This window comes from Oncorhynchus clarkii, chromosome 24, assembly GCF_045791955.1.
Source record: "Oncorhynchus clarkii lewisi isolate Uvic-CL-2024 chromosome 24, UVic_Ocla_1.0, whole genome shotgun sequence".
Taxonomy (NCBI): domain Eukaryota; kingdom Metazoa; phylum Chordata; class Actinopteri; order Salmoniformes; family Salmonidae; genus Oncorhynchus; species Oncorhynchus clarkii.
Window position 1 is genome coordinate 12,750,534 of NC_092170.1, and position 24,272 is coordinate 12,774,805.

A 24,272-nucleotide genomic window follows, 5' to 3' on the forward strand; every position below is an offset into this window, starting at 1 on the left:
TCGGGCACGTGAGGGGTGCAGAAGGCGTAGGCTACCAGGATGTGTTGCTGGGCCAAGCTAAAGTCCACTGGCTGGGTGTTTCCCACAGCCGTTCGTTCTGTCGCTCAATGTGTTCTTCACTAACTGCAGACCAGCTGAGCCCTTCCTAACAACATACCTTATTGGACCATACAAGAACATCTCTGAGGAGGTGGTAAAGTAACCAGCAGCAGAGAGCTGTATGCTACACATGATCAGTTCTGATGGGGTTTGTTAACAAAGTTGTGATAAGAAAGTAAATGATACACACTATAATGATAGAATGAAATACACTACATGCCCAAAAGTATTTGGACACCTGCTCGTCGAACATCTCATTCCAAAATCAGGGGCATTAATATGGAGTTGGTCCCCCCTTTGCTGCTACAACAGTCTCCACTCTTCTGGGAAGGCTTTCCATTAGATGTTGGAACATTGCTGCAGGGACTTCCATTTAGCCACAAAAGCATTTAGTGAGGTTGAGGCACTGTTGTTGGGCAATTAGGACTGGCTCGCAGTCGGCGTTCCAATTCATCCCAAAGGTATTCGATGGGGTTGAGATCAGGACTCTGTGCAGGCCAGTCAAGTTCTTCCACACTCGCCAAACCATGTCTGTATAGACCTCGCTTTGTGCAAGGGGGCATTGTCATGCTGAAACAGAAAAGGGCCTTCCTCAAACTGTTGTCACAAAGATGGAAGCACAGAATTGTCTAGAATGGCAGTGTATGCTGTAGCGATAAGATTTCCCTTCACTGGAACTAAGGGGCCTAGCCCAAACCATGAAAAACAGCCCAAGAACATTGTTCCTCCTCCACCAAACTTTACAGTTGGTACTATGCACTCGGGCAGGTAGAATTCTCTTGGCATCCTCCAAACCCAGATTAGTCCTTTGGACTACCAGATGGTGAAGCGTGATTCATCACTCCAGATAAGCATTTCCACTGCTCCAGACTCCAATGGTGGCAAACTTTACACAACTCCAAGAGAACCGCTTGGCATTGCGCATGGTGATCTTAGGCTTGTGTGCTGCTTCTCGGCCATGGAAACACGTCTTGATAGCTCCTGATGAACAGTTATTGTGCTGATGTTGCTTCCAGAGGCAGTTTGGAACTCAGTAGTGAGTGTTGCAACCGAGGACAGTTTCATCACTAGGCGGTCCCATTCTCTGAGCTTGTGTGGCCTACCGCTTCGCGGCTGAGCCGTTGTTGCTCCTAGACGTTTCCACTTCACAATAACAGCACTTACAGTTGACTGGGGCAGCTCTAGCAGGGCAGGAATTTAAACACTTACTGGAAAGGTGGCATCCTATGACAGTGCCATGTTGAAAGTCACTGAGCTCTTCAGTAAGGCCATTCTACTGGCAGTGTTTATGGATTGCATGGCTGTGTGCTCAATTTTAAACACCTGTCAGAAACGGGTGTGAGTGAAATAGCAAATCCGCTAATTTGATGGTGAGTCCACATACTTTTGTATAAATAGCATATGTGCTACCGTATACAATGGGCTATGTTCTTTTTTTGCTTCATATAGAGGATCGGTATGACTATTCAGTATCCCGGTGGATATTGACTAGATCTACTGATAAATTAATCACCTCCTCAGGTGACCAACTACCCGTTCCCCATCTGGACGTAGTCCTACCTGGCCGTCCTCTTCCCCGTCTTCCTGCTGACAGACCTCCTAAGGTACAAGCCGGTAATCGTGGTCCAGGGCCTCTTCCTGGTCACCAACTATGTCCTGCTCTGCTTCGCCCCTGGACTGACTGCCATGACCTTTCTGCACATCAACTATGCTGTGGTGACCTACTTCTCCTACATCTACAGTGTGATCCCTCCAGCGAGGTACTAGCGGGCCACCGGCTACCTCCGCAGTGCCATACTGACAGGCTCCACCCTAGGGGCCACCCTAGGCCAGTTGCTGGTCTCCCTGGCAGGGCTGGACTACTTGTACCTCAACGCCATCTCCCTGGGGATCCTCAGCGTTGCATTCCTCATCTCTGTCTTGCTACCCATTCCCCAGCGTGGGATGTTCTTCAGGGGGGAGAAGGCTGTCCTGGACCTGAGTGCCCAGATCCAGGTGGGGGATGAAGTGAGTGCAGTGGAGGCACAGGAGCTGTGTGTTTGTTCAGTGGAGTAACTGTGCTTTGGGGTTTACCGGTTGGTGAATTTTATATTGAGATAAAATTTTACAATGCTAATATTTTTTTATTACTCAATAAAAATAGACTAATAAAACTCCCAAATTGCCAGGACACAGCTGAATGTTGGTCTCGCAATCTGATTTATATGTGCTCCATGATTAAATGGGTAACGTGTTTCGATTGGCTTAAGGCAAAGTAGTTCCATGGTCATCTTCGCTTTGGTCCAAGTTGGGCTCTGCACGCAGAGAAGAGTAATTGCTTTAATTAAAGTGATAGCTTGGGAAACAATTTTTCTGATTATTGCTGATAGCTCGGGTTTGAGAGATAGTGACTTATTGTAAAAAGTCAATCTGACTCTGGGGAAGTGGATAAAGGGCCTCATTGCCAAAATCCCGAAGTATCCCTTTAATTAAATCAAAGCCCTGTCTTCGATCCTTTGTGTTCAGGGATAGAGACATTATACTGTCCTATAAATGATGGTAGGAACACTGTCCCTAGGAATACGATGAGGGTCCTGTTTGAATTCTTCAAATTTTGCATCCGTCCTTGCTAGGAGTATCCACTGATCTGATATGAATGCATTTTCAACATCTTGAAGAACGATCTGGCCTTAATGGCCATGTACTCTTATAATCTCCACCCGACACAGCCAGAAGACGAGTGGCCACCCCTCAGAGCCTGGTTCCTCTCTAGGTTTCTTCTTAGGTTCCTGCCTTTCTAGTGAGTTTTTACTAGCCACCGTGCTTCTACATCTGCATTGCTTGCTCTTTGGGGTTTTAGGCTGGGCTTCTGTATAAGCACTTTGTGACAATATCTGATGTAAAAAGGGCTTTATAAATGCATTTGATTAATTGATTGATGAAAGCCATGTATTGAATCCTATGCTTTAACCCAGCCAACAGTGTTGGATCAATGATTGCTTCAAGGAAGGGAGGAAGGAAGGATGCAGTTTACAAGTATTTAAACAGTTTACAAGTGTTTACTCAGGATCTAAAAAGGAAATAATTCACTGTTGTTGTCCCATAGGTGCAGCCACAGCCTTTTGTGTGGGTCATGTAAAGGTGAGCTGGAATGTCTGGGGGGAGCTGTCACTGAGGGTGTTCTCTCCGGTGGGGGCAGGGGCCGTGTTTCTGATTGGGCTCACCGGCAAAATTTGGGCAAGCTATGCTGGCAACATCATCTTCAAGGCCTCATGCTGCTGATGCGGCCTCATGCGGCCTTGTCTTCCAGGCCTCACTTAGGAAATGCTGAATACTCTCTAGGCCATACTTCAATGAGCTCTGCTATATTTATTTAATACACCTTCCACGTATTCCATAGACATTCATCAGAACTGCACAAAATATTCAGGACAAAGTGTTATCTGTTTTGTCCTTACAGATTCCAGAATGCAGCCAACCTCTCCATGGCGTGCTATGGAGAGGTCAACACTTTTGTCGCCCTCTTGCTGCAGACCATTCTCACAGCCATCGTTGTTGAGGAAACTGCACTGGGGCTAGACATTGTCACGCAGGTATGGTTGCACAATCCAGAGCTAGAAAGGGCAGTGCCCATTCTTTTATCGGATCACTGCAAGTTGCCAAAAGTGAAGAGAGAGTGACACCTGGTGGATAATTCTTACATTTTTACTGTTCCTGACCCGTCTAATCAAATTGATCTTTCTCCAGTTCGTCGTCTATGGCAGCTACTATGCAGCAATATCTGAGCTTTTCCTGATCCGAGGGATGTACATAGTCTGTGCACACCAATGCAGGCTTAAACAGGCAATGGACTAGGAGCAGAAAGACAAAACCAAAGTGGAGGTGCCCTCCTCAGACCGGTTCTGTCCTGACCACAGACAATAGACTATCAGAACCTGGGGGGCAAGGAGTCTTCAGGAGTTCACCCTAACATTGAATTTCATGGTGTTACATACTTGTATTTATAATAAAAATAAAACCAATGTTGCGTAAGCATCGTTTTGTCCAACTTCTCTTTAAGTCATCCAAAAGATAAGGTGTGTTCAAATGATAGTCATGGCCATGTTAATTGTGCATTATCTATCTAGCGTTTTAGGTATCACATACATTTATTGAGCAGGTTGTTGATTGACAGACTGAGCTCACTGATTACACAAACAAACCGAGGTGACTGCCATATGGGGAGGAGACACAGGCTGGATTAAGACTTGTGTGAGAGAGCAGACTAACCTTAGCAGGTAAAGCAATAAACCTGCTGTTCGTATTAAGTATAAAAACGTGCATGGGTGATAGTAGTGGCTATCGCTATTTGTGGATCTGTGAAGATGGATGCTGTGAAGCGGTGGAAGGCAGGATGGGGCTATCCCACGACTATGCTGTGCGTCTATGGGTTCTTCAGTACTGTGAAACCTCTCGTACCCTTCATCTACCCTTACCTGACTGGTCCAGACAAAAACCTGACGGTGGAACAGGTACAGTAGACTACAGGACAAACATTTCAATGCCTTGTCTTCATACTCTTATACTCTCTTTAGAGGAGTGTACCCATTTTTTTAATATATTTTTTAAATCCGAGCCTTTACAACTTTATGAGTAACACAACCATGTTTATGACCACTTTACTACCTACCAACTTGATAAAGAAAAGGAAAAGCAAGGAAGAAAACGCTCTTGAAACCAGGGGGTGTATTCAGTGAAGGGAAATGTTCAGAACAAAACAAAGTAATAAACAGAGTGGACACGATTCCTGATTCTATGACAATCATTTCTGTTTTACACAATACTGTAGCGAATCAGGGGGTAGTCCCAGCCAGGGCTTTAACCTTAAAACACAGGACCATAAGACTGTCAACCCAACACTTTATTTATCCCAAGAGATCCAAACCTCTTGATGAGGTTGCTAGGTGTTGAATTGTGCTCGCTACATTACCCCATTCTTGCCCCCACGTTTTTGATGGCCGCAACGGATGTAGTGAGGTCAGGAACTAGTGCGGACCAGGGTTTGAACTTGTGACCTTGCGGCTGTCAACCCAACACCTTAGCCTTTACGGCAAGAGATCTGAATCTCTTGATGAGGTCGCTGCGTTGCACGCTAGGTGTTGCGTTAAGGTCGCAACAATCAATACATTTTCTATCTGAATGTTCTGTAATGTTGCAACCTCCCAAACAGACAGCAGTGTTGCACTCTAAACCAGGTGACCAACGAGATCTACCCTGTGTGGACATACTCCTACCTGGCTGTGATGGTGCCAGTCTTTCTGCTCACCGATTGGCTGCGCTACAAGCCTGTCGTGGTGTTTCAGTGCATCAACCTCTTCATAACCTGGGCGATGATGCTATTGGTGCAGGAGGTGGCAGTCTTTAAGGCGATGCAGTTCTTCTACGGCGTGAAGTCGGCCTGTGAGGTGGCCTACTTCTCATACATCTACAGCATAGTGGACCTGAAATACTACCGAAAGGCTACATCCTACTGCCGTAGTGTACAGCTGCTAGGCTACACGGTGGGCTCTGTGCTGGGACAGTTGCTGGTCAGTTTCAACCTCATGTCCTACAACAACATCCTGGTACTTACCCTGGTGTTGATCTCCATCGCCCTGGTGACTTCCCTCTTCCTGCCCATGCCACAGAGAAGCATGTTCTTCCATCGGAGTCAAAGTGACCCACCACAAACCCCAGAAGGAGGGGACATGTGCGCAGGTGATGTGTCCACTGAGGGGCCAGTGAGGGCTAGGGGCTGCAGCCAGATATTTTTGCTGCTGTGGAGAGACTTTCTCCAGTGCTACTCAACCAGGGCACTTCTGTACTGGTCATTATGGTGGGTACTGGCTACCTGCGGCTACAACCAGGCAATTAACTATGTACAGGTGTTATGGGCACACATACAGCCATCCCAGAAAGTCCAAGTCTATAACGGAGGGGTGGAAGCTGTGTCCAATCTGTTTGGTGAGTAGCGAAGCATCAACTGTTCGAGTTCACATGACCATCAGGTATTTGTAAATGTTTGTCTGGCATTAATAATCAATCATCACCAACAGTCAATCTGCAGTCATACTACTAATGTGTAATTACTTATTGGTAAGTTTATCACATCATGCGTGTGTCTTACAGGTGCAGCGACGGCCTATGGCATTGGTTTCATCCAGGTGGACTGGGCCCAGTGGGGAGAGTTGTTCCTGGGCTCCATCTCTGGCCTGGGTGCTGCAGCCCTGTTCATCATGACCTTCACTGACAACATCTGGGTCTGCTATGCCGGCTATGTTGCCTTTAAGGGCCTCTACATGCTGCTTATCACATTTGCCATGTGAGTTTGTGAATTACTGCCATTAGAGAAATGTAGCTGCCAAACTTGAATGATTATTTGACAATAATAAACGTGACCATTTCCTCCCAGGTTCCAAATTGCTACTGATCTCTCTATGGAGAGATATGCACTGATCTTTGGAGCAAACAACTTTGGGTCTTTGGTCCTTCAGACTATCATCACATCTGTTGTGGTGGATGGCAGGGGGCTGGGCTTGGGCATCATCCCACAGGTAAGTTAAAGTTTCAAGTGTCAAAGGAGGCAAGTTCCTACAAACCATTAGACCCCGACTCTTCCACCACAACCCCCAATGGTGCAATTCCATCCAACAATGTCATTATCCAACATTATGAATAGGTACCTTGGACTTTTGCCTTGGATGTTATGAACTGTCCTTGATGTTTGTCCAAAGAAACAGCGTTAAATATCTGGCTAATTCAAAACATATATTTTTTTTATCTGAACTGTGTAACTGAAAAATAAGCTTAATGCTTTTCCACTCTTCTTGCAGTTCATCATTTATGGAAGCTACTTCTCAGCCATCGCTGTCATTTTCTTTCTGAGAGGTGTGTACACGATAATGAGAGTGCGGCAAAGCCACAGAGACTCCACCGCTGCAGAGGCGCCTCCAAGCCCAACCATGTGTACACCACTGCAAGCTTGAACATGCAGTGGAACAAAAAGAAGAACCCAAAGTATAAGTGTTTTCATCTGACCGGTTCTGACCATAGACATTAATCTGTCCAAAACTGGGTGGGACTAGGTGTCTCACCAAACATCTACTTTAAAATAGAATGTCATGCTGCTCTGTATTCTTGTATTTATAATCAAAATAAAAATGTATGTTCCTCGGGTACAAACCACTGACAATCTGAAATGGTCCACCCACACAGACAGTGTGGTGTAGAAGGCGCAAGAGGCCTCAAGAGGCTGAAGAAATTTGGCTTGGCACCAAAGACCTTCATAAAGTTCTACACATGCACCATTGAGAACATTCTGGTCGGGCTGCATCCCCGCCTGGCACGCTAACTGCACAGTCCACAACCGCAGGGCTCTCCAAAAGGTGGTGCAGTCTGCCAAATGCATCACCGGGGGCACACTGCCTGCCCTCTAGGACATCTATAGCACCCGGTGTCACAAGAAGGCCAAGAAGATCATCAAGGACCAAAGCTGGGACCAAGAGACTGAAAAACATCTTATATCTCAAGGCCATCAGACTGTTAAATAGTCACCACTAGCCAGCCTCTGCACAGTACCCTGCCCTGAACTTTAGTCACTATTTGATCTCACACGTTTGTGACGTAGAAACAACACTTAAAGCAGTTTTGTCCAGTGGGTACATGTTGCAGAAGCATGATTTAGCCTACTCCAACTACTCTATAAGTAAACTAAAAAAGATAAGGTGTACAGCTGATGTGCAGGTATGATTTATTTGTTTTATTTATTGAGCTCATGTCTCAGTTCTAGAAGGAACATGTGAGTGGACCAGAAGCAGTGCCCTTTGAGCAAGTTGTTGATTGACAGACAGAGCTCATTGATTACACACACAACCTGAGACTAGTACGCTACTACTACAGTATTATAGTAGGGAGCCGATTAGCCTGGACAGGTAACACAGTTAAATCTGAGCAGGTAAACTCCAGCATATGTGGCATGAAAGAACAGACTCATCTGAGCAGGTAAAGCAGCAGAACCTCAGCACGTGAAAGTCATGAAGTTGTGTGGTGACACTGGTGACTATCTCTTTGGATCTGTGAGGCTGGAGGCATTGAAGCAGTGGAGGGCAGGATGGGGCTATCCCACCACTCTGCTGTGCATCTATGGGTTTTTCAGTACTGTGAAACCTATAGAACCTTTCCTCATACCTTACCTGACAGGTCCAGACAAAAACCTGACAGTGGAAAAGGTAAGCTACTACAGTACTAAAATGTCAATAAAATGTTGTCATTCCCGCACTTTTGAGATTTTGGACAGCACTATATCTATGAGGAGACCATGGAACAAAGTAACACAGGTTCAGTTGTAACAGCCTGATAATGGAAAGTTATTCAATATACTAATGCTTGATTAGTGTCTCTACATGCCTAAGAAGTTTGTTTAAATTTATCAATTATCATCGGTTTTATTGACAAAAAAAAATATTTTTGAGACCCTAAAGTAAATATCCTAGCAGCCTCACTTTTTTTATGTTTGACCTTTGGAACGTTCTCCATTTTTAATTTGTATACTTGATAAGAATGATTGTATTTTCTCAAAGGTTTAGAAGTATAGAAGTATAGGCTCCTATGCGGGGGTTAGTTACCTTATATGGTATTTAGACATATTCACATGATTATATAAAATGTCACTTCTTTACATCAGGTTTAGCAGTACAACTAAGAGAATACCTTAGAAAAAAGAAAAGGTCAAACTCATACTTTTGTGTATTAATATAAATAGCCTATAGTATATATATATTTTTTTTTGCATATTTTTGATACTGAATGTTGTCAGATCTTCAACCAAAACCTAATATTAGATAAAGGGAACCGGAGTTTACAAATAAAACATTTTATTCTTATTTTATTCATTTAATTAAGAAAGTTATGCAACACCCAATTCCCCTGTGTGAAAAATTAATCGCCCTCTTACACTCAGTAACTGGTTGTGTCACCTTTAGCTGCAATGACTGCAAATAACTGCTTCCTGTAGTTGTTGATCAGTCTCCCACATCGCTGTGGAGGATTTTTGGCCAACTCTTGCACGCAGAACTGCCTTAACTCAGCGACTGCTTGTTTGAAGTCCTGACACATCTCAATTGGTATTAGGTCTGGACTTGACTAGGCCATTACAAAACTTAAAATGTGTTACTTTTGAACCATTTTAACCATGTACACTTGATTGTGTGTTTAGGATCATTGTCTTGCTGCAGGACCCAGCTGCGCTTCAGTTTCAGCTCACAGACAAATGGCCTGACATTCTCCTGTAGAATTCTCTGATGCAGAGCAGAATTCATGGTTCCTTCTATTAAGGCAATATGTCTGGGTCCTGAGGCAGAAAAGTATCCCCAAACTATCACACTACCATCACCATGCTTGACCGTTGGTATGAGGTTCTTACTGTGGAATGCAGTGTTTGGCTTTCGCCAGACATAATGGGACCCATCTCATCCAAAAAGTTGACTGTAGTTTTTGCCAAAAAGTACCTGTAAGCACCTGGACGATCATCAAGACTCTTGGAAGAATGTTCCATGGGACAGATGAGTCAAAGGTAAAACGTTTGGGATGACATGGTTCCCATTATGCCCACTGTATTTGGAACAACATATCGATTCTTCAGACATTGAGAACAGTGAAGAAATGCATGCTGAGAGAAGCCACTCTGCAGTGGGCAACAATGGGCCTTCTACGCCTTCAGAGAAAGCTGAAGATTTATAAAATAATGATTAGAATATAAAAATAATGATTATATTATTATCATTTTCAATGATGTTCTGATTTAATCTCAAATCAAATCAAATTGTATTTGTCAAATGCCCCGAATACAACAGGTGTAGACCTTAAAGTGAAATTCTTACTTGCAAGCCCTAAACCAAAAATGCAGTTAAGAAAAATTAAAATGTAAATTAAAATAACAAATATTTAAACAGCAGCAGTAAAATAACAGTAGCGAGGCTCTATACAGGGGGTACCGGTACAGAGTCAATGTGTGGGGGCACAGGTTAGTCGAGATAATTGAGGTAATATGTACATGTAGGTAGAGTTAAAGTGAGTATGCATAGATAAACAATGAGTAGCAGCAGCTTAAAAGAGGGGGTGAGGAGACAATACAAATAGTCTGGGTAGCCATTTGATTAGCTGTTCAAGAGTCTATTGGCTTGGGGTTAGAAGCAGTTAAGAAGCCTTTTGGACCTAGTCTTGGCGATCCGGTATCGCTTGCCATGTGGTAGCAGAGAGAACAGTCTATGATTGGGGGGCTGGAATCTTTGACAATTTTTAGGGCATTCTTCTGACACTGCCTGGTATAGAGGTCCTGGATGGTAGGAAGCTTTGCCCCAGTGATGTACTGGGCTGTACGCACTACCCTCTGTAGTACCTTGCGGTCGGAGGCCGAGCAGTTGTCATACCAGGCAGTGATGCAACCAGTCAGGATGCTCTCGATGGTGCAGCTGTAGAACTTTTTGAGGATCTGAGGACCATGCCAAATTTTTTCAGTGTCCTGAGGGGGAATAAGCTTTGTTGTGCCTTCTTCACGACTGTCTTGGTGTGTTTGGACCATGATAGTTTGTTGGTGATGTGGACACCAAGGAACTTGAAGCTCTCAGACTGCTCCACTACAGCCCCGTTGATAAGAATGGGGGCGTGCTCAGTCCTCCTTTTCTTATAGTCTTCAGTTTTTGTTGGAAAGGAAAGAGTTAACACTGAAAGATTTTTCTTTGCTGGTCTCTGGGAAGATAAATCTAGCTAGTTAATTCAGCCACTGGCTAGGCCATCAGAAGTTAGATAAGGCATCTGTCATTCAACTGTTTTAGGGCAAAATTTTGTAGTGACAGTGGAATCAACCAATCACATTTTGAGTTAATGAGTGGGACCGTTTTTACAAAAACGTATGGAGGTCAACAGGTCACTGCACAATAGTGAACAGTAGTTTTCCCACAGTCTTGCTAGCTTTTTTGTTGGCTAGTTTGCAGGAGATGCAGCAGATGTTATCAAAAAGGAAGTTGGTGCTAATTTGTTAGATTCTAACTTTCAACAAGTTAAGTTTCAAATGATCATCATCTGGTGAGTGGAACTGTTTTTTTTAATTCAACGTGCTTGCTGTTGTTTGCCATCTCTTTAAAAATAACTTGTGTGTGAAACATTGTTGCATCTAAAGTGGAACTGACAGCATTTTTAGCTAAATGGACTCTTATTCAAATCTATTCATATACACCCCCAGGAATATGATATTTTTTTATTTTATTGTGACAATTGATCACTTAGAGATGGTAATTTTCACCTTTTCATAAATTCTTAGAATTTTTGGGAATTATGGAAATGAAGGCATTTTGGGGCACGAGTGGCACAGCGGTCTGAGGCACTGCATCTCAGTGCTAGAGGCATCTTTACAGACCCTGGTTCGATCCCGGGCTGTATCACGACCGGCCGTGATCGGGAGTCCTATGGGGCGGCACACAATTAGCCCAGCATCGTCCGGGTTAGGAGAGGGTTTGTCCGGGGTAGGCCGTCATTGTAAATAAGAATTTGTTCTTAACTGACTTGCCAAGTCAAATAAAAATGTTGTAAAAAAAAAATGAAAATTCTATAGCAATCTATAGCAATTAATAGACACTGCACAAAATAAAACCAAATAAAAACATCTCTTGTCCAGGACCGGAGTCTACACAGACATGTGCGTTTAAGCCATTCAGAGCTACCTTTATACCTTAATACAAACAAGTAATTTGCCACACGGGCCTGCCATCATTCACTTTGAACTGGACTTTGTGTTTGCAGGCTGTTGCAACAGCAGGAATTTAGATCATTAGAACGCATTTGCCAAAAGCCACAAAAAAACACTTGAATGGATTTCTGCAAGTATGTAAAACACCATGGGAGTCCTATTACAGTCCTATTGCTCAAACAACCATGAAAAGGTATATTTGATTTGAATTGTAGCCTCATCTTTCTGCAGCTTGCCTGCCAATGCATGCTTGTCCCAGACAAGCATCCAAGCTAACTGGCTAAAGTTGGCTAGCTTGCTACTTCGACACAAATGAGAGAACACCTCACTCTGACCATTGTAGTCACCGTAGCAGAGCTGGTTAGGCTGTTTACTTGTTATCTAGAGCGTTCTTCACAAACTATTACTTTTTTTTGTGCCTATGTTTACGGACACCAGTCATATTCATTAGTTGTTGTGCGTTCGTAAATTAATCAGTTGTTCTGCACTCTGGCACACTCAGACTGAGGAGAATGCTCTGAAATCGGAATAGATAGCCAGAGTGAATTTGTGAATGCAAGAGATATGCTAACTGTATAACAGTCATTCAAGTTCTTGCTAGCTAACCAAATGACACCTGCATCTCTAGCTGTGTATAACACCGAAAAATGTCTGTTACCCACTCCTCCAATGGCTTGACGTTACATCCTCCTAGCAGCTAGCTAGATATCAGCCTAACGTTAGGCTCTGTGTTTTTAGCTTGCTACATAAATAGATACGCTAGCCTATTAGCCACATTATAACTGACTTGCCCTTGCTCGTTTGATTTTATTGACATTCCCAGCCTTAGTTCAGTGTTGCCAACTCCTCACAGCTATTGGCTGTCCTAAAAGTCGCTAAATGATGGCATCAGTTAATTTGCATATTTGGCCATGTGCATGTAATTGTGATGGATGCTGTAGGAGAGAGGAATAACGTCACGGGAGAGACAAAACGTGAGTAAAAAACACCCTAAATATGTTGAGAACTACAAATGAGCAAGCTGCAGAGAGTGGCACACACAGCGAATAAGAACCAGATACGAGGCCATACTCCTCCTTCAAGCACTTTATGGACCCCATTGTTAATCCCCGTCATAACAGAGGAATTGCCAGTCCCTATCCCCAGGAGTTTCTCTTTTTTAAGACAACACTTCTCGAGGAAAGCCACAATAGATTTGGCATCTCCTCCCTCCAACTCAACAATAATTGTCTGCTTGGTGTCACTAAAGTACCTTATCAATAAACGGCTTCAACCAGCCTTTTGAGTTCAGGGTTTGATTTCCACTCCTTTCGGTGTTTTTCGGTGTACATTTTAGACTGAAACATGATGAGCTAGACAGCTAGAGGTTTAGCTTATGTCACAGAGAGGTACACACACACAGTTGACAAGGTGAGTAAGTGTCTGAGGCAGTGTGAGTCAAATGCAGTGATTTATTTTTGTGCAGTGATTTATTTTAGACAAAGAACATTTTACATCCCGCCCTGAATGTAAGCCAGGGAGGGATCAGCCTGCTGTGGCTTCCCGCATGCGCGATTCATTTGAAGTCTGGACATGGAGGGGTGAACATCTCCTGCTCTGCCTGCAGCTGGGAGGGACTGCTGAGTGAGGACTGGGATGCCTGTGAGTGCTTTGGGACGGGACGGGGGGCCACGACAGCACCCGCTGCTCATTGAGAAGCGTAAGAAAGATGTGCTTTCACGTCAAAAGTCTCCAATAACACCAGAAAAAGTCACTAGAGTTGTCCCTAGTCGATTTTTTAAAAAATGTGTCGCTAAAGGGGTCTGAATACTTGCTAAATATAGCGACAAAGTCGCTAAATTGGCAACACTGCCTTAGTTACATTCGTCCATTTTTGTCCAGACTATTCAGTCATTGAAACTGAAACAGTGCATGCCGAATGCAGGCAACAAACAATGTTCCAGGCCAGCTGTGATTTACAACCTGATAGCAAAAAAATGTAGACGACCAAGAAATGTAATGGTGAATTCTATTATTCATGCATTGAACTGCATCCATCTATTCAGCCAACAATTTCTTCCTTAGTGTACGTCATGGAGCGTAAGTCAAATATAACCTCTTTTTTTTTTGCAATGGGAAGTAATAGTTGTAACATTAGATTGGGAAATAAATACTTAATGGTTGTATTTTTGTATTCTTATGATTGGTACCTACTGGCTTATTATGTCCGAGTTTATGGACTGCCTTTCCTTTAACATCATGCTGTGTGTGACTGTTGTCTTTCCATCAGCCCTATGCAGTGGTGCCTGGAGAAGTAGGTATACTCTAATTTTGCCAAAACGTTCCCAAACGGCCCACCCAGCGAAAGAAAGGCACCCTTTGTGAAATATTGTAGGTTTTCCATGTTTTTTTTATTTATGAGTTTTCCTGTATATTTTTCAGATTTCCACTCTAAAAACCACACTTTGTTAATAGAGAAAATACAAACATTTCATGGTCTAAGAGTCCACAGCAATGCTTAAACCACATCAATCTGATTGGGTGGGCCTGTCAGGGCCTGGCTCCTCAGTGGGTGGGCCTCTGTCCACCCAGGCTCATCCATGTCTACGCCCCTGATGCAAACAGTACATGACGACAAATTGCAAATAGCCTACTAACCAACACTTAGGACTAAACCTTTTCAATACCTGGTTTACATACCTATTGTTGCCTTAGTTAGTAGTTGTGTAAATATAAGTTGAAACGTCTTTCCTACCCTACCAGCTACCGATGTCAATCTTCTGTGAGCTGCTCCATGCCAAAACCATTTGGGAGCTGCACACTCTTGCTGCCTACAGATTATATTCCGTTGAAACTAGGCTGTGTGCAGCGCGCATGTGAATACACTGTATTTCACGTGTTTTGCGATCGTGTAGGCTACTTTGTGCATGCTTTCTCTATTGTACTACATAATTGATAAATCGTATACCTCCACTATACTACTTTGACACGCATCGGTAAAGATTAAGTAGTGAGTATAAGCAATGCCCACTAAAAAATAAAAGGGGGTATACGGCTTTTACCTGTGTATACCCACCTCTACACCACTGGCCCTTTGTGTTTTACAAAAGGTACACTCTCCTACATTGAGTGGAAGCTGATAAAGTTTTTTACCCGACCGGTCTTGAGTTTAGTTTATGTTATTAATTTGACCATTTAAAAAAAATCAAGGACCCATACATCTTGAAAAAAGCCATACATGCACATGAATAAAATAGGATAACACACAAAGTTTGGGACTTATTTCAATTGTGGTCCTCTTGAAACACGATGGCTAAAATCAAGCACGGTTGAACACAGTATGACAGCTAGATAATAAAACATAAAAACATCTAATCATTGCAGTTACATCGTAGGGTACATTCATATGGGCACAGAATACAAGTGTTTAACTTTACTTTTAAAGCTGCCCAGAGAGGACATCGTTTTTATGGGAAAAGGCTACACATTCCACTCTGAGGCTCCCGTATACAAGAAAGTGTACCTTTCCCAGCATTACTCCTCAACCTGCATAAGCACTGCACTATAACACCGCACAGGGGCATTGGGTGTTACATAGCTTTGTTTATGAAATAAGTATGTAATTGTTGTGTTATTTGTTCACACGTTTCCTTTATCTAATATTAGGTTTTGGTTGAAGATCTAATAAGATTCATTAGAAAGTGGGCAAATACCTTTCCCCAGCCCTGTATATTAATGTTGGTCAATTTAGAGTTTTTGGTCAATATGAAATTCATAAGATAAAATGGAAATATTTGTTGTGAATTTTATCCAAATATCAGTTTCAAATCATAACATTTTGCAATTACCCTTATTTATTTTTTACTCTTGAAGATTAATCCCACAGCTTGTTACATACGGTACATTTAGAAAGTATTCAGACCCCTTGACTTTTTCCACATTTTGTAACGTTAGCCTTATTCTAAAATTGATTCAATTATTATTTTTTATTCTGTCAATCTACAAACAATACTCCATAATGAAAAAGCAAAAACAGTTTTGAATTTTTTTGCAAATGTATAAAAAAAGGAAATATCATAAGTATTCAGACCCTTTACTCAGTACTTTGTTGAAGCACCTTTGGCAGCGATTACAGCCTCGAGTTTTCTTGGGTATGACGCTACAAGCTTGGCACAGGTGTACTTGGGGAGTTTCTCCCATTCTTCTCTGCAGATCCTCTCAAGCTCTGTTAGGTTGGGTGGGGAGCATTGCTGCATAGCTGTTTTCAGGTCTCTCCAGAGATGTTCGATTGGGTTCAAGTCCGTTCTCTGGCTTCGCCACTCAAATCAAATTAAATTTTATTTGTCACATACACATGGTTAGCAGATGTTAATGCGAGTGTAGCGAAATGCTTGTGCTTCTAGTTCCGACAATGCAGTAATAATCAACAAGTAATCTAGCTAACAATTCCAAAACTACTACCTTATAGACACAAGTGTAAGGGGATAAAGAATATGTACATAAAGATATGAATGAGTGATGGTACAGAGCGGCATAGGCAAGATACAGTAGATGGTATTGAGTGCAGTATATACATATGAGATGAGTATGTAAACAAAGTGGAATAGTTAAAGTGGCTAGTGATACATGTATTACATAAAGATGCAGTAGATGATATAGAGTACAGTATATACATATACATATGAGATGAATAATGTAGGGTATGTAAACATTATATTAGGTAGCATTGTTTAAAGTGGCTAGTGATATATTTGACATCATTTCCCATCAATTCCCATTATTAAAGTGGCTGGAGTTGAGTCAGTGTGTTGGCAGCAGCCACTCAATGTTAGTGGTGGCTGTTTAACAGTCTGATGGCCTTGAGATAGAAGCTGTTTTTCAGTCTCTCGGTCCCAGCTTTGATGCACCTGTACTGACCTCGCCTTCTGGATGATAGTGGGGTGAACAGGCAGTGGCTCGGGTGGTTGTTGTCCTTGATGACCTTTATGGCCTTCCTGTGACATCGGGTGGTGTAGGTGTCCTGGAGGGCAGGTAGTTTGCCCCCGGTGATGCGTTGTGCAGACCTCACTACCCTCTGGAGAGCCTTACGGTTGTGGGCGGAGCAGTTGCCGTACCACTCAAGGACATTTAGAGACTTGTCCCAAAGCCACTCCTGCGTTGTCTTGGCTGTGTGCTTAGGGTCGTTGTCCTGTTGGAAGGTGAACCTTCGCCACAGTCTGAGGTCCTGAGCGCTCTGGAGCAGGTTTTCATCAAGGATCTCTCTGTAGTTTGCTCTGTTCATCTTTCCCTCTATCCTGCTGCCACCACCATGCTTCATCGTAGGGATGGTGCCAGGTTTCCTCCAGATGTGACGCTTGGCATTCAGGCCAAAGAGTTCCATCTTGATTTCATTAGACCAGATAATTTGTTTCTCGTGGTCAGAGTCCTTTAGGTACCTTTTTGGCAAACTCCAAGCGAGCTGTTATGTGCATTTTACTGAGGAGTGGATTCCGTCTGGCCCCTCTACCAAAAAGGCCTGATTGGTGGAGTGCTGCAGAGACGGTTGTCCTTCTGGAAGGTTCTCCCATCTCCACAGAGGAGCTCTGGAGCTCTGTCAGAGTGAGCATTGGGTTCTTTGTCAAGCAATTGATTTATATTTATAATCTCAACCAATACCATACCAATCTACTGTATTTCTAATCACGGGAACCCTTTAGTTGACACCCAGCGTCATAACATGTTATGATACGGTCATAACCATGTCTTAATGTCATAACAGCTGACATAACTTGTAACAACCTGTCATAATATGGTCATAACACTGTCATGACCCATATATTGTGTGACCAGTTGTGAATATATTGACAACTACATAAGTGTGTCAAAACAATGTTTTTCCCCCAGCCAAGAAGTATCCTCTCATTTGAAAGTTTGTTTCTTAAGTCATTTGTTGTTGTTGTAATGAATTCTGTTCACTGTCATGCTTTTTTCATCGATTTGAACTAAAATACACTGTCAAGAAGCCTTTTGACCCTCCTGTGTCACTTTACTTGGACTAAGAAAATACACTTTGACACTGCCTAGAAGCGTTATGACCAACATAATCATATAAGCCAGATAGGCCTATCACGTACATGCCCTTATGTCAGTCATCGATCAAAAAGAGTCATCAATACTTCTCCTGAAATCTGCTCCTGCATTCAGTCCAGTCATCAGCAACAGAGCATTGTGGTAGGTGCATGTCTGACATCAATTTGTGAGCAATTACAATGGTAATTTAATATGGTCAATTTCAGAAAATATTATATAACAAGGGGCATACTTTTGACAAGTAGGCTATAACAAGGAAATGCAATGTTTTACCTTGTGTGGTAGGTTGACACTTGTGTAGGCGTCATAACCAGCCATAAAATAACGCAATATACAGTTAGTCAGCCACCAATTGTGCAAGTTCTCCCAGTTAAAAAGATGAGGCCTGTAATTTTCATCATAGGTACACTTCAACTATGACAGACAAAATGAGAAAAAAAATCCAGATAATCACATTGTAGGACTTTTAATTAATTTATTTGCAAATTATGGTGGAAAATAAGTATTTGGTCAATAACAAAAGTTTCTCAATACTTTGTTATATACCCTTTGTTGGCAATGACAGAGGTCAAACGTTTTCTGTAAGTCTTCACAAGGTTTTCACACACTGTTGCTGGCCCATTCCTCCATGCAGATCTCCTCTAGAGCAGTGATGTTTTGGGGCTGTTGCTGGGCAACACGGACTTTCAACTCCCTCCAAAGACTTTCTATGGGGTTGAGATCTGGAGACTGGCTAGGCCACTCCAGGACCTTGAAATGCTTCTTACGAAGCCACTCCTTCGTTGCCCGGGCAGTGTGGTTGGGATCATTGTCATGCTGAAAGACCCAGCCACGTTTCATCTTCAATGCCCTTGCTGATGGAAGGAGGTTTTCACTCAAAATCTCACGATACATGGCCCCATTCATTCTTTCCTTTACACGGATCAGTCGTCCTGGTCCCTTTGCAGAAAAACAGCCCCAAAGCATGATGTTTCCACCCCCATGCTTCACAGTAGGTATGATGTTCTTTGGATGCAACTCAGCATTCTTTGTCCTCCAAACACAACAAGTTGAGTTTTTACCAAAAATTTATATTTTGGTTTCATCTGACCATATGACATTCCCCCAATCTTCTTCTGGATCATCCAAATACTCTCTAGCAAACTTCAGAGGGGCCTGAACATGTACTGGCTTAAGCAGGGGGACACGTCTGGCACTGCAGATTTTGTTTCTGGTGTCCTTTGACAGCTCTTTGGTCTTGGCCATAGTGAAGTTTGGAGTGTGACTGTTTGAGGTTGTGGACAGGTGTCTTTAAAAATGATAACAAGTTCAAACAAGTTTAATACAGGTAACAAGTGGAGGACAGAGGAGCCTCTTAAAGAAGAAGTTACAGGTCTGTGAGAGCCAGAAATCTTGCTTGTTTGTAGGTGACCAAATACTTATTTTCCACCATAATTTGCAAATAAATTCATAAAAAAATCCTACTGTGATTTTCTGGATTTTTTTCTCTCATTTTGTCTGTCATAGTTGAAGTGTACCTATGATGAAAATTAGACCTCTCATCTTTAAGTGGGAGAACTTGCACAATTGGTGGCTGACTAAATATTTTTTTGCCCCACTGTATGTCACAACAGGTCTAAAGATGCTGTATGTGTCATGACAAGTTACAACATATTATGACATGGTTAGGACTGTGTCAATGTGTTAAAGTGTTACCCTAATCATTGAGTCAATGTACCAGGTGTTATGATACCTTTATTGCCTGCTTGATAAAAAAAAGTGCAATGTATTGAATGACGTGAAGAAATATAAAGAGAGTATTCTTGGTAGGGTCCACTGATGGCGCGTTCCAATGCTTTTCGGGAACTCATAGCTCCCAATTGGTGAACTCTGGATGTCATCATGAATGCATTTGAGTGCTTGAAATCTGAAAAACTATGAAACTAATGAGAAACTAGATGGCTAAGCAAGATAATGTTGCTAATAAATGAGTTAGCTTGCTTACGTTGACAATGTGTCAAGCCATAGACTATTGGACACATTACTAAGGTTGTAAATGGCTATGTCCGCCATCTTTTGATCTGAATGTGAAAGGTCAGGCATCGTCATTCATTCTGGTCTGAGTTTCCCACTTGGAACTCAGATTTGGAGGGTCATTTAGTGGGTTTTCCGACTTGGGAATTAATTTCTCAATACTTACCAATATGAACACACCACCAGTCTTTGACATCATTACCATTTACCTCAGGTGACCAATGAGATTTTCCCTGTGTGGACATACTCCTACCTGGCTGTGCTGGTGCCCGTCTTCCTGCTCACCGATTGGCTGCGCTACAAGCCCGTCGTGGTGTTCCAGTGCATCAACCTCTTTGTTACCACGGCAATGCTGCTCTGGTTGCAGGGAGTGGCAGCCATGCAGGCAATGCAGTTTGCCTACGCTGTGGTGACAGCCAGCGAGGTGGCCTACTTTTCATACATCTACAGCATAGCGGAGCTGAAACACTACCGCAAAGCTACATCCTACTGCCGTAGTGTACAGCTGCTAGGCTACACAATGGGATCTGTGCTGGGACAGTTGCTGGTCAGTTTCAACCTCATGTCCTACAACAACATCCTGGTACTTACCCTGGTGTTGCTCTTCATCGCCCTGGTGACTTCCCTCATCCTGCCCATGCCACAGAGAAGCATGTTCTTCCATCGGAGTCAGGAGAGGCATGAAACTGGAAATGTAGAAGAACTGGACGCCCAAGAACTACCAGAGGCCCTAGGAAGAGAGGGCATGTGTGCAGGTGATGGGGAAATGGCAGAGTCCCCTGAGGAGCCAGTGAGAACTAGGAGCTGCAGCCAGGTTCTTATCCAGCTGTGGAAAGACTTCCTCCAGTGTTACTCTACCAGGGAGCTGCTGTACTGGTCAGTGTGGTGGGCACTTGCCACCTGTGGCTATAACCAGACAGTCAACTATGTTCAGGTGCTGTGGCAGCACGTAGAGCCATCCCAGAACTTCACAGTCTACAATGGAGGGGTGGAAGCTGTGTCCAACCTATTTGGTGAGTAGCCAAAAACGCTTTAGACCCATTTCCTGGCGCCGCCATGAAACGTTGTGTGCGCAGTACGAGTCGGCCACGGCCAGGCCAGAATTTCCCAGGGAGGCAAAGTTAGTTAACATAGCGGCACAGAGTCGATGTGCGGAGGGAGTCACCGGTTAGTGGAGGTAATATGTACATGTAGGTAGTTATTAAAGTGACTATACATAGATAACAGAGTAGCAACAGCGTAGAAAGGGGGGGGGCAATGCAAATAGTCTGGGCAGCCATTTGATTAGCTGTTCAGGAGTCTTATGGCTTGGAGGTAGCCTCTTGGACCTAGAAAACCGGTACCGCTTGCTGTGCAGTAGCAGAGAGAACAGTCTATGACTAGGGTGGTTGGAGTCTTTGGCAGCTTTTAGGGCCTTCCTCTGACACCGCCTGGCTTCCTGCCAATGGTATCCAGGACCTAGGACGGCCTAGGAACTGTTCCTAGGCCGTCATTGAAAATAAGAATTTGTTCTTAACTGACTTGCCTAGTTAAGGGGCAGAGCGACAGTTTTTTACCTTGTCAGCTTGGGGATTCGATCTTGCAACCTTTCGGTTACAAGTCCAACGCTCTAACCACTAGGCTACCTGCCACCCCCCTCACAAAGGTATATAGCAACATCATGTAAAATGTTAGGGCTCAGAGCACTGTGTTTCTTGCAGGAGCAGCAACAGCCTATGGTATTGGTTTCACCCAGGTGGATTGGGCCCAGTGGGGAGAGTTGGCTCTGGGTTCATTCTCTGGCCTGGGAGCTGCAGCCCTTTTCACGATGACTTTCACAGCCAACATCTGGGCCTGCTACGCTGGCTACATTGTCTTCAAGTGCCTCTACATTCTGCTTATCACAATAGCCATGTGAGTGCAAATACAGTAATGATACATTAAGAACTGCTGCCGTCTGAAGAACAATATGCCTTATTTCACATTTAGAAATGCCCTTTTGATGGTCAATTGTTAAAGGGACACATGTTACAGGGACCTTACACTCCGAAATCAGATGTTTTCATACCTCCAATGTTGTCTAATGTCAATATGAGTGCCCATCCCACACCATTGGTTATGTAGATAGATCTAGTTAAACATCTCATGCCCAAATTAATGGAAAAGATAATTACATGGTGCCCGATTCAAACTACTACGCCTTTCTTAATAGTTGCTATTCAGACTTACCTTATGCTGGCTTTGCAGGCGTGGTTCCCTTGCATACGCTGAAAACCCTCCTACTTGCAGGCCAAAAATTTTCTTGTGGAGTTTTCATTCAATACGGCTTTCAGTACATTTATCTAATGCCATCCCTTTAAATTTGGGGTAGCTTTAATTTCAATTCTCTCCGGAGTCACTAGAGTATAATATGGAGAGAACATTCAGAATATTAGGGATCAATGAAAGAAAGCCTTGTAAATACACTCGTATTGGTCTCCTTTTCAGCACCAATTGGTAAATTTAAAAAAAAATACTCTGATCTTGTATCCTTAATAATCCCCAATAATCATGGAACTGTGATGACAAAGGGTCCAGTCGTTGTGAACCATGCACCGGGTTTAAACGGCTACATGTGGTCTGCGTCCCATAATGATTCAAATAGGCTACATTGCTAATTGTAATACGTTAGCCTAATATGGTCCACTATTACTAGCGAACCTCAGGAACAACCACACAAATGTGACAGATGAATGGTAAATTAACAATGGAATGATGTAAAATGTAAAGAAACTAACACTAAAGGGAGTTATAAATGTATTGGTATAACGATGGCTACCGACTATGGCAAATATTTAACACAATACAAATTGTAAAAAAAAATACAGTGAAAAGTCAGGGCGTATAATTAAAACATTCTAGAAATCATAAATCAACTTGGTAGGTTTGGCACTATACTGTCATATGCGCATGTCTACAGATGCCGATAGTTTGAGTCTCCAAATTGCATCCCTGCAGGTTATAATACCAGCATTTCATAAGCATCAGTGGGAAAATGTATATATCCTAGTTTTCTGGCATATGACTGGTTTCACATTTGTCTCCAGCAATCAGAGGGCAAAATATATTTACAATCCCCTTATCTCAACAACTTACTCATTTACCTAGAGCTTATCAATTTGTAAAATTACAGTGCATGGAGAATTGTTTATTTCTATTGGGAAAAAAATGACGTTTCTCAGAACAGACAGGTTGCTCGACGCCATTCGTTGTTTCATCATGCGTGAAGGTGGTGGAATTATGAGGGAATGAAGCAAAGGTCAAAAGGATATCTGTAGACATACCTCTGTCAAACCAGAATCTCTGAACGAATACCTGGCTGCAAAATGTGGAGTAGAGAGTAATGTTCCATTTGCGTTCGCATAACTTAGGTCTGAATCAGCCCCATGGTGTTTATCTATTCATTTTAGATTGTGGGATATAGCTGGATCTTTAAAAAACTAAATGGCCTGGGACGTGGAAACCTTTTTAGATCTGAAATGTAAAACAATTAACCTTAAATATTTGGTAGAGGGAAAAACCATGTGCCCTCTTTCCTTCCAGGTTCCAAATTGCTACTGATCTCTCTATGGAGAGATATGCACTGATCTTTGGAGCAAACAACTTTGGGGCTTTGGTCCTTCAGACTATCATCACATCTGTTGTGGTGGATGGCAGGGGGCTGGGCTTGGGCATCATCCCACAGGTGAGTTAACAGTTCAAGTGTCACAGGATAAAAATACCTGCTTGCTAGCCCTACAACTGAAAAAGGGGAAAAAAACCAGACCTCTCTCCACTCTTCCTTGCAGTTCATCATTTATGGAAGCTACTTCTCAGCCATCGCTGTCATTTTCTTTCTGAGAGGTGTGTACACAATAATGAGAGTGCGGCAAAGCCACAGAGACTCCACCGCTGCAGAGGAGCCTCCAAGTCTGAAAGACAGTGACACTTGCCCTGAACAAAGACTGAGCAGAAGAAACTGACCACTGGGCCCTGGGTTGGTTCGGTAGGCACAGAATGGGAGAAAACGTTTTGAAATGGGGAGTTTCTACCTGAATGTGTCCAAAAATAATTTTGTTTTCTGTTGCAAAACGTTTTGGTACATTGTGCCCTACTGAATTAGACACCGATGACATTCCAGTCTGTTTGTTTGATATTTTTTACACAGTCTATGGTTTATTCCAGCAGCCATACTCCTGAGCAAGATCTCCACATTCAGACTGCAACATCTTCATAGTGACATATATATATATATACACACACGCACACATATATATATATATATATATACATATATATATACACATATATTCATACATATATACATATATATATATATATAAAATATTTAAATATGAAAATGGAGATGTACAGT

At 42.8% G+C, this 24,272-nt stretch overlaps 3 protein-coding genes and 1 pseudogene across 3 annotated transcripts in view; 3 read left to right on the plus strand and 1 right to left on the minus strand.

Moving 5' to 3' along the window:
• The window catches only part of LOC139382327 (alpha-2-macroglobulin-like), a 563,422-nt gene that overhangs the window by 58,559 nt on the left and 480,591 nt on the right, over positions 1-24,272 (minus strand). The gene's annotated exons all lie outside the window — the stretch shown is intronic.
• LOC139382243 (thiamine transporter 2-like) lies at positions 40-4,002 on the plus strand (annotated as a pseudogene).
• On the plus strand, positions 4,443-7,119 carry LOC139382335 (thiamine transporter 1-like). The gene is made up of 6 exons (XM_071126300.1): positions 4,443-4,589; positions 5,313-6,060; positions 6,226-6,418; positions 6,509-6,650; positions 6,930-6,996; positions 7,058-7,119. The coding sequence occupies exons 1-6, from the start codon at positions 4,443-4,445 to the stop codon at positions 7,117-7,119; spliced, it is 1,359 nt and encodes a 452-aa protein (XP_070982401.1).
• On the plus strand, positions 8,130-24,072 carry LOC139382244 (thiamine transporter 2-like). Its single transcript, XM_071126112.1, has 5 exons — positions 8,130-8,324; positions 20,115-20,913; positions 21,601-21,793; positions 23,462-23,603; positions 23,707-24,072. Exons 1-5 carry the CDS (start codon positions 8,130-8,132, stop codon positions 23,878-23,880), a joined length of 1,503 nt encoding a protein of 500 aa, XP_070982213.1. The 3' UTR covers positions 23,881-24,072.

Bases quoted from the DNA above. Each gene is read 5' to 3' on its own strand.
- LOC139382335 (XM_071126300.1), top strand. From the start codon at position 4,443: ATGGATGCTGTGAAGCGGTGGAAGGCAGGATGGGGCTATCCCACGACT. The intron at 6,419-6,508 runs GTGAGTTTGTGA...ATTTCCTCCCAG, and splicing joins CTGCTTATCACATTTGCCAT to GTTCCAAATTGCTACTGATC. The intron at 6,651-6,929 runs GTAAGTTAAAGT...CTCTTCTTGCAG, and splicing joins GCTTGGGCATCATCCCACAG to TTCATCATTTATGGAAGCTA.
- LOC139382244 (XM_071126112.1), top strand. From the start codon at position 8,130: ATGAAGTTGTGTGGTGACACTGGTGACTATCTCTTTGGATCTGTGAGG. The intron at 8,325-20,114 runs GTAAGCTACTAC...CATTTACCTCAG, and splicing joins AAAACCTGACAGTGGAAAAG to GTGACCAATGAGATTTTCCC. The intron at 20,914-21,600 runs GTGAGTAGCCAA...TGTTTCTTGCAG, and splicing joins AGCTGTGTCCAACCTATTTG to GAGCAGCAACAGCCTATGGT.